Below are 19,238 nucleotides of genomic sequence, written 5' to 3'. Positions count from 1 at the left end.
CGTTTATTCCAGAAAGAATACTCTTTTTATTATTTTTTGGATTGATTCACGATCCTCTGAACGGTTTTTTCAAGACAACTTGTTGACTATATTAGCTACTAAGCATCAAAGCATTTGTGTTGGTGTATCTGACAGGCAAAGGTTTGCGGCATTTTCCGTTAACTGAGTCCCAATTAAAAATACCTTAAGGTGCTGCGTCACGTCGTTCTTGTTCGTGTACTATCCAACAACGCTACCGCTCGTTCGGATCTAACTGGATGGCGCCACATCCTTTGAATAGTAATTCAAAATCAAAACGCACGTTGCATAATATGATAATCTGTAACTCGATAAAGGAAAACCGGCCGCTTTTGATAGGCTACATTTTGCAAATAAAACACAATGCGAGTTTTCACTTTTCTCTTTATTCTGTTAATGACCTTCTGCTGCATCTGTTGACATGTTTTGTACAGATAAATTGAGACAAATGATCGCTTTCTAAGTTCACCATTACATATATGCATTTCTGAATTTCGATTCGTTTGATGTTTACTGCTATGTCCAACGTTGGCTAATCCGCCATTTTCACTGTAGGCGTGTTTTCGGCTGGGAAACGAAGGAACTGTCTAACTATTTGGTTACTGTTCTAGCGCTTTGCTCGTCTTATTTTCGTGTGTTCAGCGAACAAAAAATCTACCGAGTGATTTCAGAAGGATGAGTGTACGAAGTGCTAACGTTTGTTATTTGTTTATACCGTTGAAGTGTCTTTATCTGTTTTTGTTTCATGTGTGAATAAACTTTACAACCGAATCGTAACCGACGAAATTCAACACTTTACTTTTTATTGACTTAGTTGTTTGTTTGCACTCACTGGATTTCATCTGTTAAAGTCATTGTTTTAGTTTAACTCTCATCATATAAATATAGGGTTTTAAAATTAGTAGAAAAACCTATTTTACATTCGAAATGATGTTCGCTACTGATTGATCCTGTGCTGTTTAGCAGCCAAGAGCAACTTCTACAGGAATAGACAGTTCATTTCTGTTTTATTTTTTTTTATTTTTGAGTGATTAGGTAATGATTAATTTTGCTCTATCAAATATGGTTTCGATCTGATCATGGGTTTATATTTTGATTATTAGAGTTGGAATACCAATTCATGAATCAAGGTGACGCTAACGTTTGATCATTCCAAATGGCTCCGCAGTTTTCAATAGCACTTGCCGCCAAATTTACGTGTGCCGTGGGATCGAAATACTTTCCCATTCCGTTATTTTGTTGTAACCTGGAATCTTCTAAAACAACACCAAATTTGTGTGTATTTTTCCCATAGTTTTCGTTGCCAGAATATTCATTGTACATGCGAACGGATACGCATTTAAGAACTTTCAATCGTTGTCATCACTCTGCTCATTCTAAGTATCACTGGCTATGGTCAGGAATTCGGGATATAGTTTCAGTGTTTATGCATGTTTGACTGTTTCGAAACGGATGATTTTTCGAACTCGGCAGTGTTATAAACGGGTTTGTTTGTTTGTTTGTTTGTTTGGCTTGTCTTGCTACTGGTGATTCGGTACTGTGTTTGGTATCATGTATGCGATTACTACTGGCTGTTTAGTACGTATATGAAAATACGTCCCAACAGGAGAGCTCGCGAGAGCGGACTGGTGCAGTGCAAGGTCAGTCTGCAGCACTACGAGAATTATCCTCTACTGTATTGTTCGGTTTCGCTAAAAGAGCTAGACATCAAATTGATTTATTATTTTCCGGATTAGATAATCAGTTTCTTTTTTTTACGAAAACCGAATTTGTCTACCAAACTCGACAGGTTCTACTTTTGAGCTGTTGGAATGCTTCGTTCGAGATAATTCGACAGATCAGTTTGGCCATATCTTATTGAACGTGTTCTCAAAAAATTGTGTTCTCGGTATAAATTCTACCGATTTAAGTTGATTACATGTTTTTGTTTTTTTTTTCATCTGCTTCGGTAAACCAACGAGCAAAAGTTTATTCAAATAATTCTGGTCCTTGAAACGCATGTGTATACTAGATTGTAATAGTTGCCTAAACTGGCAGTACTTATATTACACAAATTTCAAAGATAAATAATGATTACAAACAGAGGCGGTTCAAACGAAACGAAACGGATATATAATCTACTTAATGATTATTTTGTACAATCGGAAATTTTGTATGAAAATCACTCGTACTACAATCATTTGATTTGACTTAGAAAATTTAGCTGGTTCACTCAATCGATTACCACTGTTTTTTTTTATTAATTTATGTCATTAATTATTATAAATAATCTCAACAATTTGGAAAATGTGATAATTGATTTACCATTGTTTTCTTTTGTTTTAATTTTTCGTCTCATATTGTAAATATGGTGGGCAAATTGTTCTTAATATACGATTAAAAAACTGTCTCTCGCGGTCTACTTATGACATTTCTGTTCTGCTCTAACTTTGTGAATCGTTGCTTTTTTTTCTCTTAAATCTTGTTTAACGGTTCGTCCTCAAACAGGGAAGTGATGTATTGGCTCTCGTTTGGTTTGACTCTGTGGTATATATTTAATGTTTAATAATGAGATGCTTGTTACGTTTGATTCTTCTTCATGTAATGACTTAAATATGTGACAAGTTACTATTCTAACAACTACACATAGATTTGAACCAGATCCATCCATAGACTCGCAATGCTGCCCACGGAGAAGCTAAGGAAATCCCAATGTTTAATGTTTTTTTTTCTGTTTATTTCGTATTTATCTGCTGCCTCCTATTGTTCCATTTACCCTTTATTTTTAGTGAGTGAAAATGTGCCTCTATGCGCTCTAATTTCTTAGTAAAATTTTCAAATTTTATAACTACCAATATACGTTTCTTTCTTAGGGATGCTTACTTGTTTTTAGTTGGTATGTTTACAATACACTATTACAACTTGATGAAGGTATGTTCTATAGTTATTAGTTTGTTTCACAAGTATTTATGGGAATTCGTCACAAAAGCAACTCAGCAAAGATTCAAGTATTTATCATTTGGTACAATGAATAAATAATGTAAGTACAAATATTCTCACTTTAAATATTTCATTATGAATCAAAATAGTTCCGAGAAATGAAAAAAAAAAACAAACGAAAAAAAAACATTTAAAACACTAGAATTACACAAAATACTCAGCCTGCTTTGATCAACACAACTCGTTCAAACTTAAGTGGGCATAAGAAACGTCAAACCCGAGCAAGACAACTAAACAAAAAGCACTCGTTTCAATAGTAGGAGTGATAGTTTTGGCATCTGCTATGCGTGCATTTTGACTAAAGGACTATATCCTCTATGATTTCGCTAATGCTGATCTCGGATTCAAAAAGAGTTCTCGAAAAGTCTTCAATCATTATTGATGTTTTGTCAAACTTCTGCTTTTTTTCTGTTCGACTTAGTGCGTTCACTGCCTCTCTGTATGGGTGTGTATGAGTGGAAAAAATGTTTTGCCGTAGTTACAGGCATGATTGTGCGTATCGCCGCTCCACGATCATTGCTCTATAACTTTTTTTTCGGCAACCGCTTCTTACTCCAATCGAGCCTTATAGGTGGTCTTCCAGATTTCTGCTAGCGTAACAGCGCTGTGGAATCGGTGAAAGATGCATAACGGCAATGTGACACGCTGAATCAGAGACCAAGCAATGAATCCATAGAAATCGAGTTGAACCTGAAAAGAAAGAAAAGTTATTTTCAATTCGTTTACGTTTGTTTCAATTCAGTGGAAAATATTTTACCGGATTGGCAAACACTTTTTGAGCTTCGAACGTGTAGATGGCAAACATCGATATGTTGCAAATCAGCAGGAATGTAACGATCTGACGGCCTGGTTTGATACGATCATGTTCCGGCAGGTGAACGCGACGGCGGGAAACATCGGCAATAAACAACAGCTGGATGACGACCTGCACGACAGCCACGATTCCAGTAACCATTACCAGCAAGTTTGGTTCACTTTCAAGGGCATTCAATGATCCGGCAATGACGCTGAACGTGGCATAGATGAACAAACCGAAGGCCGATATACGGAGCAAAATGTCGTTGAGGTTACTTTGTTCTTCGCAGCGGAACTTCAGATTTTGAACACTGTAATGAAAAATCATTTTAGTTTAATCTGTGATATGGGAATTTCTAATGCATCATGCTAACCGAATGAATCCAATAATGATTGCGAAGACTGCCAGAACCATCAGAATGGAGTGGGAAGCATCAGCTAGGTAAATTGCCAGCAGTGAAAGTTGAGGATGTCTTACGAGTACGAAAAACAAGATCAAACAAATCAACGATCCAACCAGCAGTAGCAATCCGAAGAACAATCCTTTAGACGCTCCAACGCAGTCAACACGACCAGTACGAGCCTGCTGTGCCATCACCACGGCCCGACGTGACAGCATGACCTCCAGTCGGTGCTCCAAGTCTTCCTCGTTGGTGAACCTTTGAAGAAAATGAACAAAATGTATAATTATTTGTAGTTCACCCACCAATGTTATCCTGAAAAACATTTAACAAAAGTGTTCTTAAATTGTTTAAATTAAGTTTTTAATAGGTAAGGCGTTTGGACACAGGACCTGTACCGTTCATCTATCATGTCTTTGAGCGAAATTTCCTTATGTCAGAGGAATGAGTCATGATACAAAAAATCGTCAAATCACGATTACCTTCGAAATTCGTTTATGATAATTTTAAGTAAAGAATCACCACTAAGCTGATCATCAGTTGATCAGTGATCACTGAATCTCATCTACCTCAATCGATGTTAATCTTCCGTTACTCAGAATCGCAGTTGAACCGTTCTGGATTTCGGTAAAATCATTTATTGGATTATTTGACATGCTTTGTTCAAACCGAAGCAAATCAAAGTCAATTCATCAATTTTCCGAGGCCGTGTGTGTATGTGTGTTGTTAACTAAGAGGTCGAGATCTCAGAGATGGCTAGACCGATTTTGATCAAACTAGTCGCAAATGAAAGGTCTCCCCGTCACCCTGAACGCTATTGAATGGTTTTGAGATCGGATGTTTATTTTTTGAGTTATACGAAGTTTTATGTCAAAATTTTCAGTTTTTTGACAGTATCTGTCACAATTGACCTGGAAAACAGAATATATTTTCAGACTTAGATTCCGCATGGTAATACCTATCCAACAAGTCATAGATTGTTAAAATCCGTTCATTTTTACGGGAATATCGAAATTTTTGTGTAAGAAGACTTTTTCTCCTATTCCAGCAGTAGAAGTTTTGAATTTTTGGTCTGGTAAATAAATGCTTGGGAGCAACATAAAACACGATTTTTTATACTGTGACATACATTTCTTGTTTCTAAGTGTACCCAAAAGACTGTGTATAGCATGATATTTTGCCTAGACCGATTTTAGCACGGTTTGTTTTTGGCAACATAATCGTTCGAATATACCATATATAAACCAGATGATGGCAGTATTTTCGAGTTGAAAGCAATTCCATAACTATACCTTATGATCAAAAAAGAACCGAAATTTTATTAAAAAACGCAAAATTTCAAGTTTTAATAAATTTCTTTATAATCGCCTTCAAAGTACTCTCCTCCTGCGGCAATACATGCAGGCCAACGCTTGATCCAATTTTCCATACAAGTTTTATAGGCCGCCGAAGGTATGACCTTTAGTTCACGCAGCGAATTCTCTTTTATGGTCTCTATGGTCTCAAAACGCGTTCCCCGCAATGGCAATTTGAGTCTTGGGAAGAGGAAAAAGTCACACGAGGCCATATCTGGAGAGTACGTTGCTTGGTTGATGATATTGGTTGAGTTTTTGGCCTAAAACTGCGACACAACCAACATCAACACGACGCTGTTTTTGAATGAAATTCAGCTTTTTTGGCACCAGCCGAGAAGCGACGCGTTTCAAACCCAAAACATCAGTTAAAATGTGTTCGGCTAATCCATAAGAGATGCCCAACAAGACAGCAATCTCTCTAATCGGTACAGAACGATTTTGCAACACGATTTGCTTCGCCGATTCAATGTTTTATTCAGTAACAGGTGTTGTTGGGCGGCCAGGGATCTCATCATGATCCAAGCTTGTACGACCACCTTTGAAGCGTTTATACCACTTGTATGCCTATGTTTTTCCTAGACACGATTCACCAAAGGCCTTTTCTAACATTTTCAACGTTTCGGAACACTTAAATCCATTTGCAACACAAAATTTGATGCACGCACGTTGTTCTAAATTTTCATCCATTATAAAAATCGCCACACGAAGATTTTTCAACTTCTTTGTACAGACGCCAAACAAAAACTAATCGTACGATATGTGTCAAAATTTGACAGAATGTGTATAAAAGTGTTGCCAACGTTGAGAGAATTAAAGTTTACGATTGAACAAGCGCGGGAATTTTAAAATGAAAATTTCTGTTCTTTTTTGATCATAAGGTAAGTCGGCGAAGAGGTATTTTTGAGGACGCTTCTTAAAAATCATGATTTACGGTGTCCACTGTATCTCAGCACAGACTAATCAGAAGTGAACAAATGAACGCAGCATAGTTAGAGAAGAAGTTTTTCTAGACTCCAACGTTTCTATTTGATTTTGATTTTTTTTTAATTTTTGGTGGTTATTAAAAGTGAAAACTACGATTTTTCACGAAAAAAAACGTCATTTTGTAGCTGTTAAACCTCCCCAAAGTAACAAACGACGAAAAGAAAAACGTTGGGGTCTGGTTTTTGAATGACGATGGACACGGAATTTCAAAACTTGCTTTCGAGAAAAACGCGTTCAATGTTTTTTGTCTATAAAATAAATGGAAACACTCAATTATTCCAGGGAGCCCATAGGGTCTAACATTTTCAAAAAATTATATTAAAATGAAACATTTCGAGAATGTTTTGTCAAGTTTTGAAGTCAATCGAAGTAGAAATCTTGGGCCTGTGCGCCGAGCTCTTGCTTCTTCATAGAATAAGATAGCCATATATAAAGGTCCATAACTTCCAGAGATTCGTTCCAATAGGCTTCAAAATTTCACAGAGAATTCTTGAAATTTTTTACTATAAGAAAATATAAAGAAAATAATAAATGATTTTTCAAAAGTGTAAGACCCTTCCCGCCCCTTAAATGAAGTTATATGGCTCGAAATTTCTTAGCTTCACTGACAAAACTCGGCCTACGAGATATGATTTAAGCCACTGAGAGAAACTAGACGATGCACTTAGACGCTCAAGTTTCGCAAGTAGGAGCGTATGATTTCACAGTCAACGCAGCTTTGAGGGCCGTATATATTGTATATATCTGTGATCCATCTTCAATGTTCTTAATACAATGAGTATAAAACTGTGTCAAGTTACTGATTGTAGATCTGCCTGGGTAAAAACCATGCTGATCATTAGATATATACGTATGTCTTTGTTTCACGGAATAAAACGTTTCTCACTAAAATCTCGAGCAGCTTTGATCAAACAGATAGAGAAGTTATACCTAAGTAATTTTCAATATTTTATTTGTCTTGCAGGAAACCCTGACTGCGACAATGATTGCTTGAACATTAATCATTAATAAATAATTTGAAGCACACTTTGGTGAACTATGATACCAACATCGATCTGAATGATTTTGTGGCAAAAATCTACCCAAATTAATATCAAAAATGATCTCAATGTAAATATATGTTTCAAGGAGACTGTTTGAATGGTAAGAGGAAGATAATATCACACCACCACTAGTAATAGTGGTTTCTTTTTTTCTACTACCAGTTACCAGATTTTTGCCTTTCTCATATAGAAAGGTTATGTAATCACTGTAAAAACCGACTTTTGAACCGAGGCCCGGAGGGCCGAGTGTCATATACCATTCGACTCAGTTCGTCGAGTACGCAAAATGTCTCTGTGTGTGTGAGTGTGTGTATGTGTGAATGTAACGATTTTTTGCACTAACTTTTCTCGGAGATGGCTGAACCGATTTTCACAAACTTACATTCAAATGAAAGGTCTTGAGGTCCCATACAAAATTTCTGAATATTATTTAGATCCGACTTCCGGTTCGGGAGTTATGGGGTAAAATGTGCAAAAAAATTTATGTATTCTAACTTTTCTCATAGATGGCGCGACCGATTTTCACAAACTTAGGTTCAAATGAAAGGTCCTGTGGTCCCATGCTTAATTCCTGAATTTCATGCGGACCCGACTTTCGGATCCGGAAATATAGTGTAAAGTGGGTTAAAAATTGTATACCATCACTGAAAATGGGGAAAAACCTTGAAAAAAATTCTAAATCGACCTCAAACGTTTTCCAATTGATAGTTTTTATCAGTAGACGGTCGAACAAACCGATTTCGGTTATTCTTTAATGAATCGAAGAAAATTATTATGAAGAATACCACAGTATTATTTATGATAGTATGATTGATATGAGAAAGGCATCATTACATCACTAGGTGGAATAAAACAGATTTTTAAATGTCCATTGGATTTGTTGCCAGGTTGAACTTTGGATTAAAAAACCAAAAACCTGACCACCTTAATAAGCGAATTCTCAAACCTCATCCCAACTTTTACCCCCTTAAAATCGAAAATTTTCGTCCGCACATGCCCCGAAACCGAAAATAATTTGGATTATAACTTTGTCTTGTGTGTAATGTTCAAAGTCAGTAAAGAAAAAACCTGGAATATAACATAATACTTTAAAACGGAATTCAGCTAAACAAAATTATGTATAGCTTCTTTTATTAGGTCTTATAAGCAAATGTAATGCCCATGTTAAAGTCAAGTAAATATTTTTTTTGGGGAGTTTAAATTTTTTTCACTAATTTCGTGAAAGTTCGTAGAAGCCTGGTTTCTGAGTTTAGTAGATACTAATATCTTTGTGGAAACGATTGCAAATTTGTTAAAAAAAATATGTATCAAAATGCAAGATTACAGAGATCAAACTTTTGGATCAGAATTAGATACCTACGGTTTATAATAATTGAAAGAACATTGAGAATAAGAACAAAATCAATTCGAAACATTATGAAAAAATGTTCATTTCACAGTTGCAAAAAAAATTGAACATTAGACGTTGTTGTTCTTGCTGTGGCACTGTGTAGTCCCTAAGGGCAATATTCCAAGTAGCTCTTAAATCTTGGAATGACTCTTTCAGATTTCCATAGTGGCAGAATATACTCAGATGCTTTTGGGTATGATCGTAGTTAGATTTTTTATGTTACTTATACTAAAATCGAATGGAATTGAAAAAAGCATCGTTCGTGAAAAAATACTAATAAAATTGGTAATTTTCCACTTATCCCACTTTAGTATCCCAGTTTAGTTGTAAACTTTTTCTCAAATTTTCACATATTACCATATAACTACGGAACCGGAAGTCACATTCAAATGAAATTCAACAGCAAGCTATGGAACCATAATACCTTTTATTTGAATCTTAGTTTGAGAATCGGTTCAGCCATCTCTGAAAAAAGTGAGTGCATATATTTTTCATTTTTTTGGTACATATCATCCTATATCTCCAGAACCGGAAGTCGGATCGGAATGAAATTCAATAGCAGGTTATGGGACTATGAGACCTTTCATTTGAATCTTTGTTTGTGAAAATCGGTGTAGCCATCTTTGAGAAAAGTGAGTGCATATTTTTATTACATACACACACATACACACACAGACATTTGCTCAGTTCGTCAAGCTGAGTCGAATGGTGTATGACATTCGGCCCTCCGGGCCTCGGTTAAAAAGTCGATTGTCACAGCGATTGCATAGCCTTTCTATATGAGAAAGGCAAAACCTTTTTATACACGAAAAATTTGATATAACGCTACAAATAATAAAAGATAAAAAGCTCTACGTGACGCAGCTGACAAACCGCACTAATTTTCTCATCGCTCAATTTCATTTGGTTCCGGAAATGTTACCAAATAAGTGATGTGTGCGTTAGTGCTCTTTTTTGAGATCTTCCCGAATCATTACAAAACTATTGGATTCACGCAAATTTGTTTCAAAATTTTTCTCAGTGAAGGCAATGTTATTTGAATGACAAAGGCATTATAACAACGCTTTGGATGATATGGATTTTTATTCAAATTAGAAATTATAGATAACATATACTTCAACGTCATTCTAAATCCAGTACTGGGCTAGAAATAATAGAATCTTTCCAATAACAAAGCCTTGGTATTACATTCCTGTAGTGGAATTTGACCATCTGTTTCAACAGACTTCGCAGCCGATTCAGAGTGTACAGAACCATTGCATGGCTGGTGCTACGATCCTACTGACACTACGAATCCTCCCAGGTCGGGGCTCGAACATACGACAATTGGTTTGTTAAACCAGTGCCCTATGCATTGAATCGCCCACCTGGAATGATCTTTCCAATACAAGGTACTAATAAAAAATTTAGAATCAATGTTCAATTTCGGTAATGACATTTATACCTTTATATCTCCGAAAGCGGAAGTGATAGCAACTTGAACTTCAAGTTTAATCAAAAGTATAAATGTAACTTGCAAACGAGACTAAACTGGACAAAAACGGTTCAGCTATCTCCAAGAAAATTAAGCGAAAAGAAAAAAAGTGCGATTTGTCGGTTACGTCACTTATACTATATTTCTTATTCCACTTCTTTAGAACCAGAAGTGACAGACATTTGACCTTTGAACTTAATCGTAGGTCCAATAGTATCTCTAAAACGAGCCTGAGCTTGTTTAAATTGGTTCAGAAATCTTCGATAACATTCAGTGATAATTTTTTTTTGAAAGGTTTATAAACACACATTTTCCGACCTCGTTGAGCTGAGTATTATATTTATGAATGTGACGTAGTGTCTCCAAGGCTCCGTTCAAAAATTTTTCACAAAACTCTATTATCTTTCTATAGAGAAAGGCAAAATGTTAAAGCTTATTGGTTTATATGCGATGATAACCTTCTCATATTACTCATACTATCATATACATAAATATTACCGTGCAATTCTTTCAAAAACTATTTATTGAATAGAAACTGGAAAATTTTTTCGAACGTAAACTAGCACAATCTGCGAATCAATATACTTTGTAGTCCCGAAACTTGAAGTAGGATCCGTAACAAATTCATGAATTCCGTATGGAACCGTGATACTTTTCACTTGAATCTATGTTTGTGGAAATCTTTGGAGAAAAGTGAGTGAGATTCGTTTTCGCAGTTCATCCCTATTTCCAGAACTTCTGGATCCTGAAGTCGGTTTGTGTGACCAGCAACCAAATTGGAACAGTTTTGAGCCCAATGATGAAAAAATATTTCCCTCTTCTGCATCGTTGCTCTCAACAACAGCTTGAAATTTTAATCACTCATCATCACCTTCAGAACCGGATGATGATTCAAGGAAAAAATGGGAACGTATCGGACCACAAAACATTTTGTCGGGAATACGACTTACTTTACTATGGGCCGTCTTTCCAGAATTTATCCTCTGAGAGAGTGATAAGTTTTTGATCGTGAATATTTTTTGTTGTATCTAACGTATCAACATAATTTTTGCAACATGCCATCAGAAATATGATAAGCAATTTATGATAACATTTTTCTCGTACCCAGTATGTATAAAAGGGTAACACATCATATATTTCGTTCATTCTAGCCCCTGCGCAGTTGACTGTGCAGGAAGTAAAACAAGTGCATCTTTCCGGTTGCTTTAGGTCCAGAGCTCAGTTCTATAACTATCAAGAATTCAGTTCAATACTGAATCGATTTGGGGACGTTCACCGAGCCAGTTTCGCTTCAAACAAGAGTGATAGCGACATCCTGGTGCTGGTCATTTGCATTGTGGCAAAATATAACGAAAATTGAAAAACGATGAGGAACATTGTACAAAATCTTCTAATTGATGCTTCATTTATTCCTGCCTACATAGTTGACTCGTTCAGTAAAGATCAGAATCCAATTCTAGGGTTTAGTTCTGAAATTCAGTTTCAGAATCCAATACCTGATATTTTTCCAATTCCAGAAGCCAGATTTAAAATGTGGTTCCTCGCCCAGAATCCAAGGCCAGAATCAAGTACCATAATTCTGGAGCTGAAATCGAAAAACTCGGGATTTTTTAACCGAGTTCTGAATCTGAGATCAGGATTGATTCGAGATCTGAACCTTGAATGTGAATTTTCAAACTGAATTTTGGAACTGAAATGTCAGATCAGAAAATCTAGAGGTTGGTCACTAATTTGTCACTTGAGCGTTTAGTAGAATAATTTCACTGGAATAATATTTTCACACCATTCAATTCTACTATATATAGTGAAATTGCATGGTGGAAAAATATTATTCTACTCGAATTTGGTTCCAAAGTTCAGTTGTACAATTCTAGAAGTGTAACTTAATTTAGTAACTAGATTTAGAAGATCTTTGAACAACATTCTGGATCTTCTGAGTTGAATTGTCGATCCGAAATTGAAAACGATATCCTGGACCGAAATTCTGTAACTAAAATTCAGCTGCGGATTAGAATCCAGGTCCAGAGTTCAGTGCTTGGTTCAGAGTTCAAAACCGAAAAAGAATCCTGGTCTCGAATGATGAATTTAACTATTCAGAACTCAGTTACCGAGTTCAGGTTCAGAATTCAATACCCGAACCTAGCATCGAAATTGAGTTTCAGATATCAATTCTGGCATTCGAATCAAAAATTCGGTTCCTGAATTTCAGTTGAAAAATTCAGAATCGTTAACGTCAAAGGAACTGACTTCGTATTCACGTCAACCAGTTATGTCTCTGGCATTACCCACACGCCTTTTTATTTTAACCTAATTTTGTGAAAATCGGTTAAGCAATCTCTGAGAAAAGTGAGTGCGTTCCATGTATAGTATATGACCACTGTTTCCGGTGCTTCCGGAACTGGAAACCGGGAATCAGTGACAATGACTACTGATTGGAAAAATTTTGGATTTTTGACTTTGTCGCTTCAAATGATGATACACAATTCCACTTTTCACATTGTAATTCCGGAACCGGAAGTAAGATCCTATTCAAAATTGAGAACTGACGAACTGTCAAAAGTAAATTTCTACAGCGATAGCATGACCTTTCTTCATGAGAAAGGCAAAAAGATATAAAACTAGAAAAGCTTTCTTACTTCGGGTATCGTCCAATGTGCTTCCACATGACGTAGATCACTGCAGCGCCAATCAACGAATATTCGATGATAAATGGATACAGGTATGGAGCCGAGTCCTGCACAATTGTTCCCATGATGTTGACTCGACCACAACTGACCGCGGTGCTGTTTGTAGCCACAGTTGATAATGCCATGAACGCCTGTGGAAACAGAGATTCCAACGATTCGTAAGATTGCTCAAGACTGTTGTTGCGCTGTAGGTAGTCGACATGGTCGATAAACTGGTCAAGATAAGCTCCACTGCCGGTAGTGGTAGTGCTGACTGTTGTAGACGTGATGAGTGAGTCGAAATCGTCTGAATGCGGTGTAGATTCGGTGGAAGTGGCAGTACTTTCGGTTACCACGATGTCACGGATTCTGTCGAAAAGGTTGGCAGCGGTGGTCGAGATTATATTCCCTACGGTGGACGTTGATGTTGTGGTGCTTGCCGTTGTTGTTGGGACACTACGAGTGGTGGTTTGGAATGCAGCAGTGGTTGTTTCGGTAAGTGTTTTGGCAGTGTTTTGAATCATTCTAGACAAAACGCCTCCCTCTTGAACGGGATTTTCTTGTGCGTTCAAGTTAACACTGATCGGTTCCCATTCGGCGTCCTCACGGGGTCCCAATTCGGTACCTAGGACCATACCAGCGTTGCGTAACGAATGCTGGCGAATGTTTTCCAGAATGATATTATCTTCCGGTTCTGGTCCTCGCCGCTGGTGGTAGGCAGTAATTTCCTTCAGTGACTCCAGAACCAGGGTACGAATCCAAACGCACACATTGGTCGCCACGATATGCATCAGACCAAAACGTGCCAGAACTTTGAATCGGTGGATGTTGAGCTGTTTGAAAATAAACAAGACGAAATGTTTATGAATGATATTCAAGTATGAAATACTTTGAAAATGTGTACATTTGTTTGTGATTGATGAGGAACACTCAAAAAACTTACAAATTCCAAAACTTACCCGAGCATTCATGAAGATAAAGTACATCTGCATAAAGGTAAAGATCATTTGCAATAGTGGGTTGACTCCGCGCAGAATCTGATGGCAGGGTGAAGTGAATGGAATTTCGAAGAAAGATCCAAACTCTAACCCGGTGTAGATCATTGTTCCCAAACCGAAAGCTTGTTAACGAGAATATACATTAAATTACTTCTGAAGTGGTAGGCTTGAGAAATACAATTCAGGACACTTACCAATGGCACCGACGCGCAAAAAGAAACTACCATGAGCGGGATCCTGAGTGGTTTTGCGCTTGCATCGTGGTGATAGAGTGATCTCCGGATCCGGTGTTGAGTCCTATATTTGTAACCATGCAAAATAGGAAAATTAAAATTTGTTCAATAATTACTCATATGAATAAAATCAGCAGTGTAAATCGACAAACACAAGAAAACCCCATTTTTTCCGATTACATGAAAACATAAAATTAGAAAATACAAAAATAAATGTTTATCGAAAAAATCGTAAATGGACACACCTTAAATCAACCAAAGAAAAGTTTATCAAATCAATCGAAATAAAAAAATATAATGTTAAAATTTAAAAATGTCAAACCGAGCTTTAAAAAATTGAAACAGTGTGATAGTATCTTGTGGCATCGAACAGCAGACTGCAGACATCATCTTCACTACAAAATGAGTTTTTACGAAGGATAGCAAAACTTTCCTGTCACGACTCATTCCGCTTCAAAGGAATGTCGCAATCTAGCGGGAACATACGTCAACCATTTGTATTATTACTGAAGGATATAAACTGGATGAGGGGTAAACTCATGCATGATATAAAATGAAAAAAAAATGCGAAATTCAACCTACACCGCTGATGAAATGCGATAAACCTGAAACTTTCCATACACACGGAAAAAAACCCGGATAATCGTCAGACGTGGAAACAAAGCAAACTTTCCAGACGAGTTGACAGTTCCCAGTCGGTAGTTTTTCCCATCGCAATGATAGTGGTGCTATGCGGCTCAAGTTCACTATTGAAATACAACCCGATCGGATGTGTGTAGAAAGCTAATTCACTTTCAGGAAAATAATGTTCATAGAGAAAGATTGGCTGCTGTATTACTAGCGTGACTATAAAATTAACAATCGTTTAATTGTGCTCGTATTTGAAAAAATAGTTTTTGTTTCGAGTGATCCTTCAATTAGGATGACCAACACGGATACATCTCTCTCTCTCTTTTTCGACAACAATTTTATTTTGGAAGATAATAAAAGAAAATTGGTTATTCAACGTTCCAGAATTATAAATCATACGATAATTTTGATGTAATTCTTGATACTGGTGGCGTACATCAGTACTGAATGAACTATTTTAATCAAGGATGGCTTTTATCGTATCAAAGAATGCTCATTCGCAACTCTTCCACGATTAAATCAGTGCCATCAAAGAGAATCGGAAATCATCGCAACAACAAAAAAAAAACGGCATGGTACATTTAACATAGAATAGACACTAGTGCGAGAGCGAATTTCTCTCGGTGAACCGTCTGAGAATCAACGGCTAGCACGCTGCTGTGGGGATTCTCTCTGAAGCAACAAACGGTCGCTTATTCTCGTTTCGTGATCCGATTCTGTATGGGCAGTGGATAATTGCGATAGAATCATTTTACTATTGCCGCTTATTCTAACTATGTGCTTATAACCTTTGTATAATTTGTGTCTATGAAAATGTATGTGAATGCTCCACACAAGGGTTTTTAAATATTGCAACCTAGTATGAGAATCATCAAGTCGAATCATCGATTCGATTTTCTGCGATAATTGTCAACTTGCGATTCTCTCTTGGTAAATTCCACACAGCGGCGATCATTATCAGACTGAATTTTTTTTAAGGGCCATGAAATACTCAGAGTATGAAGTGGAGCGAAGAAATGTAGAAAAATTCTCTCGAGGTTCATGCATTGAGAGACTCGAATTCTTGTAGCATCTTCTACCGGATTGAAAATGTTGTATACAATATAGATAAAAATCGAGCAGCTTCTGTCAAATTTTCAGCAATCACCAACACTGATGTTAATTGCACTTCGTTTAAAGTGTATGTAACAAACTGGGGATCTAACTATCGGTCAACGATGCGTCGAAGATGCGTATTGTTTTGGGTGGTTAGATTGATTCTGTGTTCAATCCCAATAACACAACTCAAACATTAAACGAATCCTCTCAATTTGGGTGGATAGAATAACTAAAATGTTACTTAAGTATGTTGTACTTTATTTAGAAAAAACAACTTCGTTTGTCATATTGTTTTAATCAAATTCCGCCGGTAAGATTTCAATATGACAATCCAACTGGGGTTGGCATGGTAATTATTTGGAAGAGATACTTCTATAGCATACTTTTCAAGGACCGCGTACTCTCGGATTTTCGATTAGCATACTCAAAGACACGCCTCTTCGAACTTAACTGCAACAACAATAAAAAATGTAGCAGATTGTATTCGACTTGGTTCGTCGGCCTATTTTCTAACATTCTATCAGTTGCTTTGATTGTATACAAAAAGGATAACCACTCTGCAAGAACCCTTACTGTGAGTAAATTCATGACACACATGACATAAAATATGGCGTAATATTGAAGACATCACATAAATCAGTAAAAAATTTGAAGTTTTGCTAGACCCAAGAACATAACGATAGACGAACGAATCGTAAAAAAAACCCTGCAGCCGAATTTTCTGTCACAAAATTTCTTGATCGAAAAGAAAATTGTAAAGAGATTGCGCATATTTTCTTAATTTGGAGGGCCCGTCAAGTTCAAGAAGAAATGTTTTGACACTTGAAAATGGAAATAATTTCCTCTTAACATTTTTGCGAAAGAAATTCTTTCACAGGTAAAATTCAGCAAGGCTGCTTGAAAACTATTACGTAGCAGTAATGAAGGCGTCATTTGTGCAATATAAATTGCAAAAGAAAACGTCATACCGCCGACAAGATACAATTAAGCCAACCGTCGATTTTTGAGGGATATTAGCAAACCGTTCCGTTTCAGCATGTTTCGTTTTGTTAGTCTAGAGGAAACTATCGAAGCCATCTAGCGGAAAATTATTGAATTACATTTTCTCTGTTCGAAGAAGAAACTTTGTAAAGAGAAAGACAATTTATAATTTTGTTCTTCTTACAATTATAAATATGAATACAAACTTTTTTTGTTGTTCACAAAAGTCGTGTTTTTTAAAAACGTATCTTTTTCGAATACGGGTGTTAATCCAGGAAATAGTGCAAACCTATAGAAATGGGGCTCAAACCCAGAACATGTGTACATATTTTCCCGATAGAAACTAGTCTGCTGCAGCACTCACTTTGATGAGAACCTAAAATATGATAATTAAACCAAACTTAAAACCTCTTAGTCTTTTCAAAAATCAAAAAATTACAGCTACATCAATTCTTAAGAATATTCAAAACTTTAAGTTTATTACGAATAGTAGCCTTTCAAACTTTAGAGTATAATTCTACAGACCGATAGCAATAAATTTGCACATACTGATCTTATTTTTAGAAGAGATATTTGAACATAAAATTCAAATAACTCTGATTTTTATTGAATTGTGCCCTTGCTCTTCAAATCGTTGTAACTCAGAAACTTTAGATTTTGATAAAAGATTATCAAGAAAAAAGTAGTAGAAGCAATTTCTTTATAATGGTCACTTTAAAAATATGTGCACTGAAAAAATGAATTCTTTTTCAAGAATTGAAAAACTAACCGGAAAAACAAAAGGAAATCAAGGCTTTGCTCTATTTTTTCAATAATTTCACTTCAAACTTTAAAACCAAAAATTAGGAAGCTATGACTGAAACAATTCAGAAGAATTTGCAACCCTCTGTTTTTTTATGAAAAACAGTCCTTCAATCATTGGAATATAATTTTACGGATCAAAAGCATTTCAGCTAAAAGACTGCATTTACACCATTTGTTCATAGTGACAAAGTGAGTTCTTTGAATTTCATATCTTTATACCACAGACAAGAAATTCAAAGAACTCGGATTCCTGTTGAATTACTTTTCTGACGATGTTCGGGATTTTTACACGTTTTCCGTCTTACAATCGAATGAACAATCAATCAACCGAAACACCTTTCCTCTACTAGATATCGTTCGTATTCCGGACCGATAAAAACCTTGGTATTACATTCCTGTAGTGGAATATGACCTTCTGTTTCAACAGACTTCGCAGCCGATTCAGAGTGTACAGAACCATTGCATGGCTAGTGCTACAATTCTACTGACACAACGAATCCTTCCAGGTCGGGGCTCGAACATCAGGAATCAGGTTTGTAAAAACCAGCGCCCTATGCATTGAACCGCCAACCCGGGACAAATACAGATGTTATATACTACTTCAGTATCATAATCAGACACTGAAAAATCATGCAATCTAAGTGAAAAGTCATTCTAAACTCTGTACCAACTCAGACTAGAAATAATCTTATCCAATCACTCTTAAAGGAAAGAGTGTGTTTGAAAATAAGCATGAGTAGTCTTGGGGTGAAAGTAGTAATAATCAATGGAAGTATTTTGAATGAAATTTATTGTTCTAATTTTCTACATTAAAATAGTGATTTCGAGAAAAAGTCAATTGTTGATCTAAAAATACAAATAAAATGATCTTTGCTTCCTTAAACCTGCTGCTAAAAGGTTGAAATAGATAAAGTATTTTAAACTACAAAACCCAATTTTAATCCACCTAGTGTTGTAATGATGCCTTTCTCATATTACTCATTACATCATAAATATAACCGTGAAATTCGCAAAACAACTGTTTATTGAATAGAAATAAGAAAATTTGTTAGAACCTAATCTCACAAACTCTATTAATCCTGTTTAACCTGTAGTTCCGGAACCGAAAATAGTATCCACAACAAATAAGGGAATTCTGTATGAAACTGTAAGACTTTTCTTTTGAACCTATAAGTTTGTGAAAATCGATTTGGTCACACGGAAAGACCGAAATCAGAATTTTGGCGAAAAAATTAGTTGATTTTCTGATTTTAGTCAGATATTTTTTGGGACAACTAAAAAAATCTTACTTTTGCTAATTTAGATTTTTTATTTCTGATTCCCTTAATAATAATAAAATATTTGTTGAAATGGCTATTTTTTAGTTGAATTCACCAATTCAACGTGCTG

At 36.1% G+C, this 19,238-nt stretch overlaps 1 protein-coding gene across 3 annotated transcripts in view; it reads right to left on the bottom strand.

The window, feature by feature from the left end:
• Nucleotides 1-385: 385 nt before the first annotated feature.
• LOC131425277 (proton channel OtopLc) overlaps nucleotides 386-19,238 on the bottom strand; it is a 125,634-nt gene continuing 106,781 nt past the window's right edge. For all 3 annotated transcript variants that reach the window (XM_058587033.1, XM_058587036.1, XM_058587035.1), the window contains 6 exons: nucleotides 14,298-14,400; nucleotides 14,065-14,225; nucleotides 13,076-13,938; nucleotides 4,167-4,451; nucleotides 3,755-4,103; nucleotides 386-3,687 (listed from right to left, as the gene is read on the bottom strand). In XM_058587033.1, the coding sequence (XP_058443016.1) occupies nucleotides 3,547-3,687; nucleotides 3,755-4,103; nucleotides 4,167-4,451; nucleotides 13,076-13,938; nucleotides 14,065-14,225; nucleotides 14,298-14,400 (1,902 nt within the window). In that variant the 3' untranslated portion in view covers nucleotides 386-3,546. The remainder of the gene's footprint in view (nucleotides 3,688-3,754; nucleotides 4,104-4,166; nucleotides 4,452-13,075; nucleotides 13,939-14,064; nucleotides 14,226-14,297; nucleotides 14,401-19,238) is intronic.

The sequence above is a fragment of the Malaya genurostris genome, chromosome 1, assembly GCF_030247185.1.
Source record: "Malaya genurostris strain Urasoe2022 chromosome 1, Malgen_1.1, whole genome shotgun sequence".
Lineage (NCBI taxonomy): Eukaryota > Metazoa > Arthropoda > Insecta > Diptera > Culicidae > Malaya > Malaya genurostris.
The sequence above is the reverse complement of the archived record's forward strand: the minus strand, read 5'-3'. Positions and strand labels throughout refer to the sequence as shown.